The sequence below is a fragment of the Cydia strobilella genome, chromosome 7 (assembly GCF_947568885.1).
Source record: "Cydia strobilella chromosome 7, ilCydStro3.1, whole genome shotgun sequence".
NCBI classification, from domain to species: domain Eukaryota; kingdom Metazoa; phylum Arthropoda; class Insecta; order Lepidoptera; family Tortricidae; genus Cydia; species Cydia strobilella.
In genome coordinates, this window is record NC_086047.1 from 12,554,679 (window position 1) to 12,577,761 (window position 23,083).

Sequence of the window (23,083 nt, forward strand, 5' to 3'; positions counted from 1 at the left end):
TGCTGGCGCCTAAGGAGACTGATACCAGGAAGGTTGATCATGCATCATGTTTTGTAAGTAATGAGATATTCACCGATTTACAACGAGGTGTTACTTAAATTACATTTGAAAATTAAGTCATTCATTTTAATGAGCAAAATGTCAATGTCCTGGTTCCAGCACAGGCCTATTTAATTCAAAACAGATCAATATTTAAACTATAAGCTATAATGTAGTCCTATTGGTGTGACATTGCTTTCGATTGTGATCCTTCTAGACAGAATACGCCTAATGTACTCGTTAAAGAACCAGCTGCAAAACAGAAATACATATATAAAAGGTACATGCACATGTACTTTAATCTGTACCTATTTGATTGTATGTACAGGTACTTGCAACCTCAATATAACTAAAGCGGTGTTACGTTTGAAACTTTGAACCAAATAGTGAGTAATGAGTACGTTCCTAAACATACATACTCTTGAAAAAAAAATAGAACATCTTCCAAAGCTCATTCAAACTGAATTCCGAGCAAGAGTACCAAAGTTTCTTCAATTAACACCAGTATCGTTGTTTCGTAATTCAGGTCGTGTTCCCGTAATGAGTGCATGCGCACACGCTTCGTTAGAGGCCTTTTTCGGCGCGGTATCAATCACGCTTCGGTCGTCACGACCGATAAACAAAGGTAGTTTTTTGTTTTTGTACGCTTGAAAAGTCACACGGTTTAAGTTGTTAGTATATTTGGACAGATATCTACGTTAATACGTAGGCGATGGACAATAAAGGTAGGTACAGATACATCTGTAATAAAATTGTTAGTTTTGTTTTTCATAATAGCCAAATATTTATAAAAAATCTTTTCCTGTAAATCGCGGGTCAGCTTCTTTAAAACAGATGAGTTTGTAAAGCATCCTATAATATAATATATGAAATTTAATTTTGTAAAAGGTAATAAAGGTTATTAAGTATAGATAATTAATAATTACACTAAACAAGTTTTCATATTTTTTTAATGTACCCGTTGTTAATTGTTCTCAAATATATTTGTTTTGTATTGTTTATGTACTTCCTTTAATTAACTGTTTGCACAGTTGAGATAAATAAATGTTTTATTGAATTGGACGCCACATAATGACAATAATAAATACCACTACCTGCAGCTGTAATTTAATTGAAATTCGGTTGCGTTCGCGCGTTAAACTTGCCAAGCCGCAATTATTTGGTTTTAATTCGATTATCGGAATTTGAGTATATGAACTTAGCTATTGACATCGATACTCTTACTGGAAGTTTCTAAAATGTGGTAAGAACGAATCTTTATTTAAAAACCGCTGACATGACAAAAAGGTACCAAATACTAAAATAAGGTTTTAAATTACAGTTAAAATCACATCGAGATGATGTTAAATTTGGGATTTCGTACCTAATCGATAAAACCGCCAATTGCCTCTAACTGCTTCATTTTACGCGTTGAGGATAGACCACAGACTAGACCACCAGCTGAGACCAAGGAGCTTGTGCGTAATTTAACAAACAGCCAGTAAACAAAGGCAATGTTCATTTAGCTATTCTGTAGTTAGATTTAAAACGCAGTAAGTGCAGAGATTTCTTACGTTTTAGCTACGTTCTTTGGTTAAATAGTTACGTACTGTACGCCAAAACGTGTCTACCGATGTCACGACTCTTTTGTAAATTGTAAGTAGTAGTTGAGTGTTCTGCATTTATAGTGGTAATAGAATTGTGCAGGATGGGTTTAAATGTATGGGTCCAGGTAAGGCATTGTCACTAAAGCGACACTTATTAACTAAAATCCAACAAGTTAGCGACAGCGACTCTTTTTAGTGGAAATTTTCTACGATCACATATTATTTGACAGTTATGTACTGATCCCTTACAAGAAGCTAATATCTACCGTTTAATTTATGGGTAAATTCACAATTGTCAAATATGTGATCTTAGGTTGCGCAGACTATGACAATATTAGCTTTAGTTATTATAGTTAGTTTTAGTTTTATATAGCCTGCCGTAAGGCTGACAGACAGACGGAGTGCGGTGGTTTACGTAGTAATGGGTTTTGTTTCTCACCGGTCCGGAACCCTGAAAACAGCTCTCGCTTACTTAAGTATGTTTGTCAAAATGTATAAAATCAAATCTGATAACATTGAAACCTCTTTGTTTACATAAATCGACATCTTTCAGTATCGATATCCTGAAAGGACTGCGCAGGTACCCATGCAAAGCACTTTACCTCTTGGCTTGCCTTTGGCTGTCAATAAAAAGTCGAGTTGATTGTTTATCAAAAATTAATTACATATTATTTATTTTAACTTAATGAAATTCCGAGTTGCCTACTCGGTAAATTTATTCTTCATCCATTTCTAAGCGGCATCGCGGAGTAAGAGAGACAAAAATTGCATTCCCAGACAAACACATAGGTACATAATATTTCCGTATGCAGGCTGTCTCTTTATTTGTAGGTATGTCGATGGTTTGTTCGATGTTCTGTCATTTTAAATTAAGACTCAATAAAACAATTATAATTGACAATATTTTCTCGTATCAAACACTATTTTCTGTTGTTGATATTTACATGAATAATTGTTACAGCCATTGAGCGTAACATGACACAACAATATTTACTAATCATAACAAATTACTTACATCATTTGTCCAAACAATCACAACAGCTAAATACTCGTACTCATCAGGTTATATTTCGTCCAATGAAAACATCGGTATTTCAGTCGACAAAAATAGTTGAATAATTCTAAACAAAAATATTTTCTTAGTTTAAAATACCACACGCTGAAGAAAATTAATGTAAATGGAGAAATTCCTTATCGCCACGACAGAGGAGAAGTATGTTTCGTCTGATGAATGGCCGAATTCTACTAATGAGTAGTGCTGTGATAAATGTCGATGCTTTCACGAATTATGTAGACAAGGAAGAGCATATTAATGGTAGGTAAATTTTATTCAACATTATTTATTCTAATAAGTAAGTAGGTTTTTTTTTCTGATTCTTTAATTTTCTTAATTAAAAGTAGGAATTCAAACGACACAAAATTTAAAAGTACGACGTACTACGATATAACTATATTACCGAATATATGACTGTATGCTAAACTAGCGACCCGCCCCGGCTTCGCACGGGTGCAATGCTGATGTATCATACATATAAACCTTCCTCTTGAATCACTCTATCTATAAAAAAAACCGCATCAAAATCTGTTGCGCAGTTTTAAAGATCTAAGCATACATAGGGACAGACAGACAGCAGGAAGCTACTTTGTTTTATACTATGTAGTGATTAATTAGTTGTAACTGAGAAGGTTCTTTTTTCGGAAATAAACCACGCACAGCACAGTACTTATGCCTGTTATTAGTGTTGTTAGTGTTGCTGTTGCTGTTAGTGTATGTATGTATGTTATTTCGATTACAAGGGAGCTTTCAATTCTGATTAACGGGGTTTAACTCTGAAGTAAAAAAAAAAGATGCGCTATTTTAAATTCACGTCCGTCGATACTTTAAAACGTAACATCACTACTTCTAAAAACAAACTTGAATTGGCGTCATCCCGTACTTAGCTTTAAAAGGGACCGCTGTCATTCTGGTGGCTATTGGAATAATTAGTTCAATCGATTCTGTTTAGTGCATTTGTCCTAGATAGTGCTTAATCAATGTCCTTTACAGCGGGGCTAGGATTGTAGACATTGTAGTCGTTTTTGCTGGAGAAGTTACGAGCCATGGCGTACAAAGTAATGTTAAACGCCTTTTAAATAACAAATTATTAGACTTGCTTAGGTTTAATGTGTATAGAGTAAAAATAAAAAGTAGTTTAAAGCATTTAAGCCATTTACTAAGTCAAATATATCTATAATTAGAAAGAGAGATGCATGGTTGGTGAATTCGCCTGTAAATGCATGATTTCGAACGGTGACTCAGGAAAATAACCGTACGAACGAATGACAAGAAGTTAATTAACCCATTAAAAACATTGTTGTCCTTTGGACGTCAGTATTATTTTAGCATGTAACTGTTTAATGCACAGTTTGCCATAAATGTGAGAATATAATACTCATGTAGCATTATGTATGCAAATCAGTATGTAAGTGATATATATGTTTGTACTAATATTATGTAGACTATGAGTTCGAATTCGGTCTGATTATTACTGATATTGAATACATATGATAAAACACATATTCAAACACATGTAATACGCTTACATCACTTCCTTATCAGTGCACTAAAACATATGCACCCACTAAGTGACCCTTAACCATTCAATGATAAAAAGTACAGTCGAGTTCAATTGCATTTAACATTATAGAAAATACAACTCTATCTATAATAGCATAAGACTCTTTTTTATTTCAGTCGATTACAGTTTCGAAGTCTCTATTAACCGAACTGACTGACCAGATATCGAGCATCGAAGCATCTGTTTCAACCTAGAAGTTTCATAAGAGGTTTTGCACGGCAGAGTGCAGGCCAAGTTTTAGGATGATTCATCGGATGTGCTTCGTAAATTGGTAAGTTTGGAAGTCGACCGACGGGCTCGTAAAGTGGTTCATGTTGTTAGTAGTTTGATTTCCGATTGGGGCAGTGTAAGAACACATTTACTTTTAAATTTTTGGTTTCGAAAGTTGATAATTTTCTAGTATATATAGTCCTCCTCGTCGTTCGATGACGGCGACCCTAAATAAACATTATGGAAGTTGTCTAGCGTGAGCCCTAATGTGGCTGGCCACGCCGAACTTGCTCTTAAATACTATATTGCACGCGTGACAATAAAGTAAGCCAGCTGCGTTGAACGTTTTATGTCTAGGCTTGTGAGGCGGTTATCTTCAAATATTTTGACACCGTTATGGATGGTAGAACTCCAAGATGACCTTCTTCAGCAAGCTACTCCCAACGCTTAGGGTCGATGGCGCAAGCGCTCAGATGCCGTTTGAGTACGTCCTTGTAGCGCAGGTTCTGACCACCGTTTTTCTAGTATCTTAGGGCCATGCACTTGCACCATCCAACTAGTCCCGGGGTTAACCGGTTAAACCTGGAGTTACCATGGTTATCAGTACAATTTGACACTGGGTTAACGGTTTAACGGGTTAACACCGGGTTAGTGGCATGGTGCAAGTGGCGCTTAGTATTGTCTTTTTTATCTTCTAAAAATGAGTTAATCTGTCGAACAAAATAGCTAGGAATAGGATCAAGAAGCTGATAGGTTATTAATAGGTCAAATTAAATGACACAAACTGTACTGTGCTTCATGCTATTTAGGTGGCTTAACGACACCTGGACTTAGTAGAGCGACATGATGAAATGTGCAAAGCGGTACGTTAGGAAAAAAATAGGATTTTTTATTACATTCCGTTATATTATATGTACACACATTAGGTGATCCTATGAATGTATCATTAAAAAAAAGTTGTTATCTAAAACTTTGCACTCTCATACCTTTCGAAATGAGTTATAAATAAATCACAAACACATTTCTGATAAATCTGTTCAACGAAGATGCAATAAAACGTTCAGTGGATTCAGACTGCTTGATGCACTTACTCGTAAATGCACTTAACTTGGGGAGTTAAAAGCTTGAACTATAGTGCGGGCCAAATTGAGGTAGACAAAAGGTCATTAATCTCATTTGATGTATCAATCTTGAGTCGTAATAATACAAAGTTGTTGTGTAGTTTTTAATTACTTTGTCTATATTTTGCATTGTTTATTCGAACGTTCTCTTGTAAATTGAAAATAAACATGTTTTCGTGATTTTTTTCTATCGAGCCAACTAACCTTGGATTAACTAACTAAGGATTTGCTTAAACTCTGCCCTTGCGAATATGGTCTAGTTTCCGAGTGAATTTTTTCATGGCATTGGCTCTTAATTAAAACGTGTAAAAATTTAATATAAAAACTACAATTTTGCATTAGCCCCCTCTTAATCCCTATCCCTATGTGTATGGAAATGATTCCATCGTCAACTGTATCATAAATTGTAATAATGTGGTACGGTAGTAGTAATTGTAGTATGTGTGTTTGTGTTTAATAGTCTCCATATTTAGCTCTTTGCACTACCTGTTGACTTTTGTATGAGTTCTACATTTCCTGCTACCCAAAGGTTGTCTGGAAGAGATCGCTTTTTAGCGATAAGACCGCCTGTTGTTACCTGGTTCTATTTTTTCTTTAAATATTTATTTGTAGTTTTACATGTATGTAAAATGTATAATTTTGGTGCAATAAAGAATATTTACTTACTTACTTACGGTCCACAATAAAAAAAGGAAAAATATATTTACATTTATTATTTTCACTGTTGTTACCATATTTGAGTTTTATTTTACCAACATGGTGCGTGATATGAAAGGGCATACTGGCTTAGACCCGACACTGCTTTAGTGGGTGGACGATTAAACGCTCTTAAGGCAGTTTATGGCGCATTAAGGTGTTTATTTAAGGATATTTTATGTTAGTTTTGGATGTTGCTCTCAAACGTGTCGATTCGGTGGATTAGTTGGGCTTAATACTTGTTCTTTGTTTATATTTAGACACGCGCTGATTTAGAAGTTGGTCTTTAAGGTTCAGCTCTGTTTGTATGTCTATTGTCTAGTTTTACCTCGGTAGGCAAATAAAAAAAAATAACATCCAGCTGTATTATTACTCGTTAATAAAAAAATCTAACTTTCATTGTAACAAAGAGTAACTATCTCTACGAACGTCTCTGTTAGGATACCGTCAAAAAGAAAGCTAATGAAGTATGAAAAGAAGTACCCGTGGTCTTCAGATTGAAGTGGTCAGCAAAAACGTGCAGCAATGTTCGGATTGACACCAACCGAACGGCGGTATTCATGGGAGATGTACTTTAACGTTCTTGGGCACAGAACTGTATGTAGGCGGTTTGTAGTTATTAAATTTTGATTTAAGGAATATATTAGATTAATTCTAGCATAAATCTTCAAAAAATTTACCCTTGAATGAGACCCAAATTAGAGAAAATGTAAATGTTACCCTACTATGATCACACTTATGAAGGCTAAAAAACTTTTCAATCCATCAAAACTGATATATGCTTCAGGAAAATATGTCTTCACTTAAATAGCTTACTTATTACATATATTACTAAAGTAAATTGTTAAATTGGATTATCGTAAATACTACCCCGCGTAAATCCAGGAAACGGACGTTGTTATCATGTTAGTCCGTGCGGTCGATGAATACCCGGCTAATGAAGTAACTAGCCACTTTAAAATATTGAAGCTACCGGCAAAACTTGAGTTTGAGAAGCAAAAAATGAATAAGAGGAGCTCTAATTAAATTGGTGTGGAGAGTTCTGGCGGAAGACTTTCAAATGCAGTATTTTGAAATACCAGACTAACGTTCTTATACAGATAAAATAAAATTTCTTAAACCAGTGCTGCTCGAGACTGAGATCGGACTAGTCTGATGAATGTACATTAAGTACAAATCTGACGAATGTAGATTAAGTAGGTTACTTATATTAATCTACGTACAGTTATATCATAATACCTATTTTAAAGTGCAACTTATGTTGAAATAGCCGCGCCGTATAGATTTTAACTAACGTTAAACCCTGGCCTGTCTTCTGACCAGTACCTACTATACTACTATCGTACTTATTCCCATTTCACCCTATAAGGAAACCCGAGGGATGATATTCATTATTTTAATTAGGAACGCAAATTAAGATTATTAAATCACCAGTGTTACAAAATTAACATAGGTACCTACGGGAGTTAACGTAAAATTTTGTGGCTTTCCATGACAGAAGGGTCCTTATGCTTCAAGTGCAATAACGTCCTTTTTATCTGAAATTCCAACAGAAATTCTGATAGAAAGATCCTTATTGCGTGGAAAGCCACATTTATAATGTTAAAATAGTATCATGCTGTGTCTTTCATGTTGCTCATTTAGGGAGAATGCATTATCTTAGTAGACAAACTTTGCTTTTTTTACTTATTAATTCACAGTACCTACCAAGTTATGAAATGTAAACGATAGATACCTACTCGTAACTTAGTAGCGCAATGAAGAATGGCGAATAAGAAGAAGAAGCAGTATTAAGTCTTCTGAGTATAAATACGAAGTTTTGCGGTTAAAACGGTCTATTTACACCCAGCTGCAAAACCAGCAAAACTGCATACCCCTTTTATGAATAGAATTCATTCATTAAGTGGGCAGGTTTGCATTTTTGCAGCTGATATCTAAACAGTTAAATTCAAGAAACTAACAACCGGATATCTACATACATAGTTGTTTTGTCATTCAATAAATATAAAGAAGTAGCAGAATACATTTAATAGACGTTAAGCAACCACGAGACTAAAAAAACGACAAGTGCAAACCTTTTCTAATGCACAAATCGAACTGCCATGGGAGAAATAGGAAACTTGGCAGCTGCCCGCGTGAATGAAACAGAAATAATGGCAAAGGACTCCCGCGAGACGCCATTATAACCCAACAAAGGGATTATCTTGTTTGGGAACCTCTTGACTGGCACTCGATGCTTTGTACGACCACCAACTTAAATATTCAGGTGGGCAAATCCCGTACGTGACTTCCATAAGGACTCATATGCCCTACAAAAGCTATTCTACAATCGACGGTATTCATTCTTGAAATTTAGGCTCTTCGTTGTCAGTTACCAGAATCCTCCGTCGTGACTGTAATGTGTGAAACGATCTAAGTGTCATTTGATGTTCAGTCAATATCAGACTCTGGAGAACTGTTCAGTTAAAGCACCATATGTAGGATTCTTGTGATGTGTTCCAACTGCAAAGTTAACGTGGTTATATCGAGTTACGTGTTTTTGTAGGCGAGTCCGTCTTTGTGTTTTTCCTGGGGTGAGAATTTGTCGGGAACTCAAAGGCAGTAATTTTAGAACTGGGCTTTTTGCACCTTGTTAATGTAATGTATAAACAGCAGGACATTTTTGTTGAGGTAAAGTCCCTTTACGACGTCGTTGTTTATTATGAATTTATAATGTTACCTCTTTTTGCGGTCAGTATGAGAATACTGTGCGAAATGTTTAATAAATATAATGGTAATTGGTGCAACGAATGGTTATTATTTTTTAGGCAGTGCATCGTTAAAACTTCTTGCTCAAAATTATACTCCATTAGGTTTAATTCACTGATCCATGCACCCAAAGTCTTTTAATAGAAGATTTAAAACAAGTGCTGGTGGAATGTGTTCGAAATGAGGCCCAGCGACATGGGATACCATATCTAATGTTTATGAATGTTTACATACTAGTAGTAAGAGCTTTCTGCAAATACGAGTAGACCAAGGGGCCTATTTGCAGCCACGATGACAAATGCCAAACGAAAAGATAAAAATTATCGGGATGACAGATGCTACGAAATCCACATAAGTATTTCCATACATTATTAAAGTATCGATTGGCGTTTTTATCTACGGTTGTCGGCCTCCAGAACACTGTGCATATTTAAAACTGTACGAATCAAATCATATACGACGGGAAGCCGAATTGGCGACGTGCCCAATAATAAGTTAAAAGCACAATGTTTTTTTCAATAATTAGCACTTGTAAATCGGATAGAACAAAACTGCTTAAATAGCAGTGAATTTTTATAAAGCTCAAGAAAGCGTCACGTAATGGCCAACACGTATACGGAGTAAACGTAAAGGTACCATTACTACCCATTACATAAATGATAAAGAGGTGCCTTTGTACAAATGTCCGTATATTTCTCTCGCCCGTACGTACTAAACAGTTACCTTAATAGATTTTTTACCGCGACGTTCTGATTGCGATGGCGATGGCGTCGTGTTGAAGCCCTTTTCGTGACGAAAGGTTTTTTGCCTTGTGCTTGTATCGCCCTTTCCAATGTCGTTAGGGTTCCACAAAACAACTATCTAAAACCGACTACTGGATATTTAACAACTACGCTCCGAAAAAGTCAGCTCTTATCTTGTTAGTATGATACCCGGAAAAATTACAACTTGCATATTTTTACATTGCATATTTCTGTTATTTGTCATACGTCATACGGGTAAAAATAGCAACATGTCAATAAGAAAACGCGTTCCATGATGATGATGATGATAAAAGTTTTCGTTTATAACCAACCGATTTATTTAAGTACGTAATCAAACTTATGAGTATATCTAATGACCCTTAGGTACCAATCCACTTCATACGAGTGACATAACGGAACAAACATGTCATCCACTGACGGAACCTGAGCTACCTACCCAATGCATACCTAACCTTTTTATCGGAGGCCCCCTAACAGTTTGAAAGCCGACGACAGCTTTTTGTTGATATCTGATTCAAGATTAGGTGCCAAGTCTATATTCTCTAAGGTTTTTTTACGCACGCTCTAAAAACTTTTTTATCGAGCTTAAGACCACTTAAGTTATTTTTAACATTTAACTAAGTAAGTAAGTTTAGGTCGTTTTGACTGAAGTCACATGACGTCTTTAAACTAGCGCTGGTGTGTCGACCCCAAAAATACTTACGTATTTATTAGGTTAATAATAGATAGTTGTCGATCAGACGTACATGAAAGGTTGACATTTAAATATGGATTAACTAACTATGAGGTGTCCAAAACTCTTAATATTATATAAAGCGCGTACCTGATCCTTATTTGGCTTTAAGGCTTTATTATTAATATTATTCTCTATTTGAAAAGATTTTATGTCACAATTTCAAAGTTTTGTCAGGTGAATAGTCTACGTAGGCCACGTGAAGTGCTACAAGTGAAAACTGCGAATCGAGTATGTAGCAGAAAACCAAACATTTACGAACTTCACAAAGCACGCTAGCGGTTTCAAGCTTTTCTTTTTTAGGTTGTCTAAACGCGCTATATTTTCACTGTTGGCCTAAGCCGCTTTGCTTAATAGAGTTGCAATACGAGTATATAGAAGAAAAAAAAACTTACCATGTTTCCCGTCAGCCGCGACGCCGACCACCCATAGCACGAGGAGTATCCCCCTCCACGCCATCTCACCGCGCGCGCATCACCTAAAACAATAACGCTGTTTGAGCACGGGAAAGCTGACCAATATTTGATCAAGGGTTGGACGACCAATATTTGATATTTGTGTGTTTAATGTGTAGAAGTGGCCGTTAGGTTTTGTTGAAGCAAGTGTAGATTAGTTTCGGCATGTCATAAGCTTAATTTAGCACGAGTAGCGTTCTTGTATTATTATTGAAAAGGGGATAGGTACGCATTAGACAACTCCACCGATAATAAATATTATGTACCTATAGATAGATTTGATCAATAAAATGGCACAATATCAATACAAAAAAATCTTACAATAAAAAATGGTCTACCGCTTAACACAGACGTTTGCGGAAGGTTTTATGATTGACTATGGCTATCTGAGGAAGGCTGTGAGTACAAGTAGAGAAGGATGTGTGTGTCAGTTACAGTGTTGTTAAGTTACCTAGATCTAATTTGCGAAGGGCAATAAATTTGTGGTTTTTTATCTCCTTTACGTCAATCCAAAGAAAATTAGTCACCCGTTTATACACCACTACTCAGTCTTCCCTACTTTTTTATTCCAAGTCGCCAGTTCGGAAATGGTTCTCGAATGAATGGAAAGATAGCATGCCCGCACGAATGCCTCCACTCTTTTGTTACTGGCTTTTAAATATGGAATACCTTTACTGTTCTGTATAAACTATGGCACTGCGTAATAGGCACATTTTTTACAGGGGTTATGCTAGGGTCGGACCAAGACAATTAATGCACAGACTTTGTAGTAAAAACGGTGCTTATGCTTATAGCTTAGATTAATTTAGTTTTAGTTACATTTTTATTTTTTCAGTGAATTATGATGTTATTTTTTAAAATTACTAACCATTTTAAGCCTTTATAAGGCAGAGAAAATATATTTATCACATGATTATGAACTTTTATTTCAATGTGATAGGGTTCAATTTTGCATAATTTCTGACACCCTTACACCGACATTACACCGATTCTGACATGCCTTATAAAGGGTTAAATAAATAATATTTATATGTTGTGAAAAGGAACATTATTGTAGGTACATTAGTTGTATTCTGACTTGTCTATACATACTGAGCTCTTCCTTAAACCACGTTTTCAATGAGCTAAACCCAAAACCACTTAGAATTTCCATTACTGAATGCTCACTTTGATTTTCATAAACGATATCTCGAATCGAACCAGCAATGTATGAGTAAACTACGAAGTTATCTCATATAGCTCTCTCATAAAGCTCGATCGACGAACAGAAGAGTTCGTCTCGTCTGTTCTTTTGTCAAACGGTGTTGGGACTTTAACCGCTTTAACGGCATTTCATATGGAGCTTGTATGGCATGGGACCGTAACTAATACGTCTTTAGGGTACGGGTTATAAATGGGTTTGAGGCAAAAACTAAATAAAATAGGACAGTCTAAACGCGTTTTAATGCATTCGAAATGGGTTTGTTCAAGGTTCTTTGAAGGACGCGGTATTGGTTTTAGTGGGAACTCTGAAAGGAGTTAAACGTTAATTAGTTTAGGAACTTTTAACGCATTTCAAGATTTGTTATTTTCTATAATACAAAATAAAATTGTGTTTTAGTTTCGAAATAGGTATGATATTACGTCTGTTTTAAGTTAAAGACAGTCTAATGCAGTTTATTTAAGATGAAATAACTCATATTCGTTAGATTTTACTTTTTATTCTCACTAAACTATTTATAACATGGCTGTAAATTAACCGGTCATATTCTTTGTAAGTGTTACATATCGTTCTGTTACGTTAGTGTCTCGTTAGATACTAATGGCGTTATTCATGCACGCGTTACAAGCCTGAATTAGCTATGATGCTATGAATCGTTTGTCTTTATCTGTCATTTTGACTTATGTATTTGTAAGAAGGGGATAAAACATAATTTAACTAAATCAGGCCCGTTAAGTTTTATGAATAAAGGGTAAGCAATGTTACTACAGTCTCTTGTTGGCACGATTAATAGCGTTACATATTTGTGTTCTGTGTTTTGTACAATAAAGAGTTTATACATACATACATATCTTAATTTTTTTAAATCAATGATTTTTTTGCCATCTTTTAAACATATTTTCCAATTACTGTGAAATAATGTGTAAAAGCTCGCAAAACCGATGCAATCACTTACGTCGATGTAACATGAGTAATCATTAAACAACGGAGCTTTGTAAGAGCCCCGATAAGAGCGGAAGCTGCCTTATCTCAGATAAAACAAAGCTTCGTAGCTGTAAGTAACCAGCCACGGCATACAGGAGCAGTGGAGATTTGTTGATTAAAATACACACACGTTAAGGGAGAACTAAGCTGGAACTAGACACATTATACGTATTAAGGTTAATAAAATATTCTTACGATGCTTAGTTAAAGTTTAGAATAGTATAATATTCATTAAAAATTGTTGGCTTTTCTTTTAGCGTATAAAAGCTACTATTGAGTTAGCCAGGCATAGGCATAACGTTTTAAATGCCAAAAAATATTCAAAATTATGCAGAGAGATAAATCAACAATCATGATAATGATAAGTGAAACATACAAAAACTTTAACCCTCTTTTCTCAGATATTCTCATTTTAATTTGTACGAGTACCTACCTTCTTCCACTTGAAATGAGGATTTTGGTTAAGAAAAAAAGGTATTTCCCATATTGTTCATCCAACCGCTATGAAGTACTACTCGTACAGCGATGCATATAATCGTTTCTATTTAAAATCATATTCTATACGATGACAAAGACGTTTCATAATAATTATAATACCCACTGTACACGTCATCAATCATCATGCTGATTTCTGGATTAAATCTTGCGCAATACACCGATGAATACTTTGTGACATTTACATCGAACAACATTCACGCTCAACTGCACTTCTATTGGAAATACGAGTATTTTTTTTTACTAGCCAAATTTAGTGTCCCACTGCTGGGCAAAGGCCTCCCCTCGTTTCCTCCACTCGACCCTGTCGTTTGTAGTGTCCTGCCATTCCGGATAAAATGCGTCTAAGTCGTCTAATTTACTGTTTGACTTCATTGTTAGACTTCAGTGTTTACTTTGTTCTTAAACTTTGGCGATTAACGTAATTTGAGATTAAGCATATTGAGATCGACTTTTCGGGTTTTTGGGTTTCAGGATCGGGGTCTTAGAAAAACCGCAAATCGATCTACAGGTTAGCCGTTTGGCATACTAGAGGTCAAAACAAAATTTTTGACAAATACGAGTATTATGTATGTGATACTTTAAATTTGACTAGGGCTGCTCCCTCTACTTCCAATGTCCCGTAAGGCACAATAAGGCGTCCCGCAAACTTACGATCGGCGACGGCGCGATAGCAAGCAGATAAATTCCAGCCGCTTTTGTCTTCGCCTGATGCAACGCATCTAGATTGCAACTGGACTCGGCTGAGACAGCTTCACAACTTCAAAAAACATTAAGTTGCTGTAAAACTAAAAAAAAAACTTGAGCAACGAAGGGACGGTTACTCTCAAAAGTAGCGGATCGAAATAGTAGGCACCTTTACATACTCGTATTACAGGTAGTACCAGGTCATGTATTTTTTATTTTAAGATAGGGTTCCACTCTGGACCGTAAATAATTAGGTATTTGAATTACACTTAATTTTAGTTGCTTTGTAAGCTTTATCGACTATAAAATATTTCTCATGTTTTAAACCTCCCCTATCTGGCTTTTCTGTATTGCCTCACGGCACTACAAGACAATTCAAAATATTTCAAACCTGGAACTTAGACAATGTACAACAATTTCTAAAAAAAACATAGTACCTACTTATTAGTAAATGCCCATTATCCTACAGCCCTTTTCATCGATTTTTAGTAGGCACGCTTCCATGTACACTTCCTACATCATTATCACTTCAGTTATCAGATTGGATCTAGTACATATGTGACGTTTTCAATCAAAAGGTACCACATTGTCGCTTGTCGATAAGGTTGATTTCTAATTGAAGTTATATGGAAATAGCGCCTAACTGACAAGCGACAATAAGTACCCTTTTTCTTGAAAATGGCACATATACATACCAAAACATTAAATTAAAACCCTTGTTTGCAATCTTAATTGTAAAATAACTTCATAAATTTCCCGTTTACATTGAATTTATGACGTAATGATAGTTAAACAAACAGCTAATTCGTTTTGCAAACTCGCCTGTTTTCTCTTCGATCAAATTTACTGTTTGACTTCAGTGTTTACTTTGTTCTTAAACTTTGGCGATTAACGTAATTTGAGATTAAGCATACCCCGAACCCGAAACCCAAAAACCCGAAAAGTCGATCTTTTCGGGTTTTTGGGTTTCGGGTTCGGGGTTTTAGAAAAACCGCAAATCGATCTACAGGTTAGCCGTTTGGCATACTAGAGGTCAAAACAAAAATTTTGAGCCGCAGTTCCTAAAAAAAAATCCTTTAGGAGGGGAGTGCTGAAACATTTATTTTTTATTCAAATGATAGGTGATATCCTCATATCCAACCCTAAGAAAACAATTTTGAAAATAATATCATTAACATTTTTTTTTAATTTTTCAATTTTACAAAGTGTCACAGTTCTACTTCAATACCTATTTTACGAGATACGGTACATATTAAACAATTAAATTAATTTAATTTTAATTTAATTTAATTTTAAGATTTGTTTTCATGTACCTATTTATTGTTATTTTAATTGTGCTCGTGATTTTAATGTATCTGCAATAAAGAATACAATACAATACAATACAATACAATTAATCATAAAATGATACGCAATATCCATATATCCAACGGGAAATACCTCTTTAACACTATAACTGCGCCTTTTCATCATTTGGTATATTTTGTTTAGTTTTTGACACAAAATATCAAGATTGTATCTTTCTAGCGTGTTAAGGTAATTTTCAACTTCTGCTGCTGACTATACGATTAGAACAAGTATTATCTATAAGCCTATGCAGATTAAACACAAATGCAAACTCGTTGTATCTTGCATTCTGCCACACCTTGACAGTTGACAGTAACATCTTAAGACTTGTAATCGAATACGCATGCGCCGAGGCGCATGGCTGGACGAGTCCAGCAGTCTGCTTTCTGCAGCTTCGTCAGTTATAACTGATCCTATGCCAACTAGTTTGCTTTTGTAATTTATGTAGTGAAAATTCTCATCTCCTATCAAACGGTTATATTAGATTGGACCTTTATAGAAATACAAATTTGTTTTTGCATATTCTACTCGTAGTAATACCTACCCTTATTTATCAATACATAATTATACCCTATAATTGACTGTTTAACAGTTAGTATAATGGCATTTTAATTGCAGCTTCTGCACTTCATCTGCTTATATTTTTAAGCAATCTGTTATATCAATTCGAAGGTAAGGTAATATCAATTCAATGTAATTAATACACATATCGATTAATACTAAACCTTGGCCAACTAGCAAAGGGCTATTGTAACTTTTTCCACGCGTGATCCGAACTTACACATTATTAAAACTAAAAGCAGCTTTATTTCCAAGGTAGTAACGCACAATATGAAGCTCTCTACTGCATTCCAATTATAGTTAAGGTCTTATATGTCATGAAAACCGTTTTATCTGGCCTATAGCGAAGCGATCTGATAGTTAATGGGTTAGGGCTTGGTATAACCTTGACCGGCTGTTAAAGTAATTAAGCCAGGTATTGGGAAATTTATAGCGATAAATGAATTTTGTTGAATACCTCAGGGACCAATAATTTATGTGAAACAAGCTTATTAACTAATATTAACGGCATACCGGGGGTGCGGACGCGAAACTTGCAACCCTGTCAAGCCTTTCCGGTTTCTGACTTAGTGACAATTTGTATTTACTATTTTTCTAATGTCTTTCACGCGCTCGTGACGATATCGCGGGTAATATGTATGAGTGATTTTTTTAAAGGAGATTTATGTTGGAAACCTGCTGACGATTTAATTAAAATTATTCTTTGCTAAACAATTAACCAAATGGTTATTTATTATACCGTGAAACCATTAACGGTTTAATAAAAATGTTTAATCCAGGAATTTGCTCACAAAAAAAACTATACAAGAAATGCTAACAGATCTAAAAGGAAAGGCCGAACCGCAAAAAAACAATATCGCATCAACCGTGACGATGACGCGCAGAAGCTTAACAGACAGACTGACATTTCATTTCCCATAGAAATCCTAAATTGGACATAATAGCACACTAATTAAGAAACTTTGTAAGTTACCTTTTTGCCCGGTCATGTTGGTTTTTGTAGTTTGTTTAATAGAGGTGTAACATTAATAACTAATGAAAGAATTATTATTGATCATTATGCTCAAGGCGATATTGGAAAAGGATTTCAAAAATATTCTTTGAGTAGTCCATGTCTATTCACGACTTGAATGTAATAAGTATTTTATTTGAAGGTCAGCAGGTTGATGTACAACTAATAATGATAGTGATCATAAGAAAATTATAATAAGCACTTAAAAATGTTTGGGTTGATGTAAAAAAAGGTGAAATAATAAATAGGTTTTTGAAAACCTATAGGATGTGTAAGTGGTGTACACCAATTAAATTTGTCAGAAAACTTATCTACGATCTCACGTCAAAGAGACAGAGGTTACAAAAGTTAAATTGGTTAGAATCCTTATCTATCTAGTCATCGACACGTGACAAAATACTGTAATAGGAGATGACATTAACCTATTTCGGAGGGAAGAGTAATTGTTGATGGTAGAAAGAAAAATGTCGCAATCGACCATTTAGGTTAATCTGAATAATCTACGTTATTATGATCACCGGTTCATCTTTATCGTTTGCGGCAGGTTTCGTCTCACCAGATTTAAGTATGGCGCTTAAGACATATTGGCTCTTTTGTGTCGTTGTGTTTTTATCAGATTTCGTCTCCGCCATAACAATTGGTGCCGCCTAGACCATTGCGCCAGTCGTAAAACTTTTTAAGGCTAAATATAAAAGGGTTCCTTTCATCGTTTGAGTGTCGTTTTTCCTTGTTTTTTGTTTGAATGAATAATGTAATATATTACCTACCTGAAATCTATTACTGAAAAATTAAAATACTGTAAATCAGTGGTTCCCAAAGTTGTCTGGGCTCCGACTCACAAATACTGCCAAATTCGGGACCCACCTCATGGCCGTCTTAAAAAGGGGGCATAAAATATTATTGGTAACGCTCAGATTCCCTAGTAGTTTCAGGGCCCACTCAATATTCGCTCGCGACCCACCAATGGGTCGCCACCCATAGTTTGGGCAATACTGCTGTAAGTAATACTTGTTTGTTCACTACTACAACAATATTTAAATAATTATATAAATAATTTTAATTTAATCGTTATGTTGTATCTTCTTGCTGTGTGTTTTCTATTTAACTATTTGTTCATTGTATGTTATTTTATGTCTTTTTTTCTTCTTGTCTGTTACCTTCCGTGATTCTTCTCACTTGATGGTCTCATCGGAAGATCAGCCCTGGAAGCCACCAGCAACATGCTGAGATGATGCCATTTCGTGGCACTTTAATCTTATTTTATGCTTTCTTTTAGATTATGTGATGTCTTGTTTGTTTATGCCTACGAATAAAATTTTATTCTATTCTATTCTAATATAACCAGTATTTTTTTAAAATCAATTGGAACGACTGCTTTATGGGGCATAACTGCAATCAGGCTGCCGACGCTGGAGCATTGCTAGCTTTTTTTAGGTAGGTATAGCTTACTGTACGCTTTTCTAAGATCAATGCCAAAGTAAGACTATGGCAAACTTAATCTTAAAAAATCGGACAGGCTAACTATAACTATGTTTTAGAGGTTTACGCATGGTTTACGTAATGTGAATGTAACGTTACTTTTTGTAGGTATTAGATACCTATATAATTGAAATATTCCTGTGTATCTCATCGTTATATTGAGCAGTAGCTGAAAGAAAACGAATAAACGAACGTACTCCGAGCCATAATCGAGGTACCTACTTAAATAAGTACATAATTCGAATTAAACATCGATTCACAGTATAGCATAGTGTAAACTTACAAAGTCCAAATGTCTATCTATTAAAGCATATTAAACTCAGTCATTACACAACTAGGATTGGAATTTGGAATATAAAACCAGACTATTGTTTCGTGCAGACATTTTATTGTTCCATAAATGTAGGTAGGTGCCTACAAGTACAGAACCCGGCCAGAAACGTATTGTCTCCAAACATGATAACTCCGTGACTCCATGATATCACAGTGACAGCTGTAACGAGTCATAAATCTCTTTTATCGGGAGAAATGCATCGCGGTTACAAGCAAAGAAAGAACACCCAAAACTAATAGATAACAGAGTTTATGTGCATCCTGATAAAAAATAACTGAAAGGAATGATCAATATAATATATTACAAGCAAGTCACGTTAAAGAATCGGTACCTATCTACCTGTAGGTGATTGACATGACATTTTACGGTAACTACCAACTCGGTCATAAATATCTTGACACACCAAAACATTGTATGGGTGCTATCGTGGTAGTACTGGTAGTAATATGTTTCGCCGGTTATTTTCTCTATATGTTTTGATGAGCAACTGAGAACAAACTTCAGTCCCAATTGCCTAGTATGTACCTATCTTATGCTAGTTTTGTAGATTGCTCCCTTTCTCAGTTCAGTCTATTATACTATTCAGTGGGTGTGTAATGTTTAATATAATTGTAAAAGAACTATCATACATTTGTTATAACGCCATTTGATATATTATTATATGGTATAATGTAATTTTTATTATTCTATTCCTTTGTTATATTGTGATTTCATTTTAACTGTTATTGATAATAATGTCTATCGTAATATAATTTAAAAATAGTATATAGACATATTTTAAAATGACATTTGTTATATTAACTTAATTTTATTATCGTCTATGCACACTACATAAAAAAATACAAAAATTGAGAAAATTATAAAAAATAATCTAGTTACATGTAAAAAATCCGCAACGCAGGCTTCGTCTGGTGGCTACAAATGCAAATCAGCAACATGCTTCGTCCAAAAATACCAATGATGATATCCGCAACCGGCCTCGTAATTTTTTGTTTTGTTTAAATAATAACCTTAGTTAAATAAAATAATCGTCAGCGTATATTATATTTTTAAAGAACGTAATACTTTATACAATTTTACAAGTATAAATACACTTATTGTATAACATTTTATATCATATTTCTTTTAATGATAATATAAAGTTTTACATACTTTTCATAACTAGTTAAACTAGTATGCAGGCCTACTTCTTTTGCTAGCTACATATTTTATTCTAGGGAGGTCGCAGTTGTAAGTGTTCTAACCTAACCAATTTATTCACGGTTTTCGATTCTGCGGGGGCCGCAGTTCAAACATCACCTAAACCATTTTTTGCTAGGTACTTTATTCTACGGAGGGTAAAAGTTTTAACCTAACCTAACCCTCCCTTTGCTAGGTAGTTATTCGGTTGTGCGTACTCGCAGTTCCAACCTAACCTAATCCTTTTTATGCCATGCAACTATTATGCCACACAAATAATTATGTGATGTCACTTGTTTTAACAAATAATAATTCTTTAGAGCATGTAATAATTATGGCAATGTATATTAGACGAAGTGTAAATATACCTTATGACCATTATACCAATAATAACATTATGTATAGGTACCGTTAATTAGGTACCTATTACGGTAGTATGCCATTTATTACGTTATTCAAAATAACAATATACCAAACTATTATATATGAAAAGTAAAACCGATTTCTTTCACTTACAGGCAAAATAAACAAAATATTTCCAAATCGTTTCAAAAACAAGAATAAAGTAATTCTAAGTATGTATATTTACAGAATTGCCCAAAAATATGTTGTTTTATTTTTATTTTCACAAACTTTGTCTGTTTTGTTTTAGTTAAATGATTGTAGTATTCAATTTTAACACATATTTTAAAACCCGTAACCGTACCGTACCCGTCGTGTACCTAAGGTTCTTCTTTTTTTTTCCACCCTGTATTAGGTACCACTATTTTACCTAACAAGAGTATACAGGCTATGTAGACTTATTCATAGATATCATAATCATTTTGTTTATTTAATTACACAGACAAAGTGGAACACTAAAAATAAAATAAAATAAGTAGAGTAGAGAAGCATAAATAACCTCGATCAAATGTTAATTATTGTAGGTACATACTTGCAATAAATATCTTAATTGGCTATAATGAAAAATAACACTACATTGTATACTTAGTTAAAGATTGGCTGCGAACATCGCAATCACAAAACCGACATTTCACAGCACATCCAATTGTAAATTGCTAATAACTTTGCTTAATTTACCCAAATAGAGTTTTACGAATGAACAGGGTGGCTACCACCAGTTTGGCACTGACATAAACGCTCAAAACTGACATATACTCTAACATCTACGTAACTTACTTTCTATGCATCTCGCTCGTACTCGCATATTAGTGCGAGCGAGATGTATAGAAAGTAAATTACGTAGACGTTAGCGTATATGTCAGTTTTGACACTGTCAGTGACTCATAGTACGGGCTGAGAAGGTTCCTACTTGTATTGTCACTTGTGTGAAATCGTAAAAATAATCACATTGAACAACAAAGCAATAATATTCTTCTAACTACATAGGTACTAATAGTTAGGTTACTAACTGGAACTAGGAAATACCACCAAAATGGGTAGGACTAAAGTGTAAATATTAAAATATAATTGCTCTACGAGAAACTTGTCACAAGTTACTACATAAAGGTATTAAATACAATGTTACAAACTCCAGGTTTCTCGAACAAGAATTTACCGTAAATATACTGTTAAGTAGTTGTTTTATTAATGTTATTAATGTCAGTTCTCTAATATAACTAAACCAAAATGATAAACTTTTGGTTATTACTATTACCTACTCCTAAATTATTAATACTTAAATGTGTTTTTTAGCCTAGGTAAGTAGCTATTTATATCCTCTCCATAATATAAAATGCGACTTTAGTGTAAGTAAATTATTTCCGCGCATGTAATTGATACGTACCAAAATTTGTGGTAAAAATTAACCCAGGTCCACTCAAAACATAGAGTCAAAATCCTGAGTCCACAACACAATTATCAAAACAAATTAATCTGTCACTTCCACTAAACACAGTCCAGTAAAATAATACGCGAATACTAGAATCGTATCCAAACCGCACGGCTACGAAATTGAAAACAAGTTTTCACTTCACGTATGCAAATGACACTAACGAAAACTATTTTCACAAATTTGCGGTTACGTCAGGGACGTGCTGATAAGCTCGACACCCGACGCGTACCAAAGTCGCGGCACGACTGAATCGGCAACCGCCTCCAACCAAAGGGGAACAGGGAACGGAGCGGGAGGGGAGACAGGACACCGGGGCGTAGGGAGAACCACTTCGGACCGAGATAACTTTTGATCTTTTTGGAGTCATAGAAGATTTTAATGACGCATATGGTTACATGAACGAAGCACAGAAAAGCGCACGTTAAGTGTTAAAGCATGTCAAGGGCCAAAACGACGTGCCAGAAAAAACTGAAACCAAGATTGCGGGTGACGTCTTTAAAAATAACCACAATAAAGTTAAAGACAGGCCGGATTGATGGAACTAACTTGGAAAGAGATTTTTAGATTAAAATCTCGTCTGAGACGTTTGAAATTGGATGAAATGCGAGCTTCGTTCCGCGGGTGGAATATTGCGTTTTATATTCTTCCGCATTATTTCCACATCATCTCGGGATCGCGGGGCGGACAATATTGCACAAGACTGGGTTTTTGTCCCGTCGCACATGTCAGGGGCTGCAAGGGCAGGTACACAAAAGCCGACCCGCCTCGACTTCCAACGGACTCATAGATTAATGGCGGGAATTGTGGAGTTAAGAACCCAAAAATTTACAACTGCATTGTGTTGCGCGTTTAACAAAAGAGTACAATAGATCGGATCAGCTTCTGTTATTACCTTATCGTTTATCTGAGCTGAAGATTTCTCTCACTCTGGGGTAATACGAGAAACATTATGGTGGATATCGTTTTTATGTTAAACCCTGATCTGCCCTATACAGCTGTT

General features: G+C 35.0%; 1 protein-coding gene across 2 annotated transcripts in view; it reads right to left on the reverse strand.

Moving 5' to 3' along the window:
* The window catches only part of LOC134743218 (netrin receptor UNC5C-like), a 64,894-nt gene extending 42,559 nt beyond the window's left edge, over window positions 1-22,335 (reverse strand). For both annotated transcript variants that reach the window (XM_063676605.1, XM_063676604.1), the window contains exons 1-2: window positions 22,036-22,335; window positions 10,911-10,993 (exon numbers count right to left, since the gene is read on the reverse strand). In XM_063676605.1, coding sequence (XP_063532675.1) covers window positions 10,911-10,974 — 64 coding nt within the window. In that variant the 5' untranslated portion in view covers window positions 10,975-10,993; window positions 22,036-22,335. The remainder of the gene's footprint in view (window positions 1-10,910; window positions 10,994-22,035) is intronic.
* Window positions 22,336-23,083: the final 748 nt, after the last annotated feature.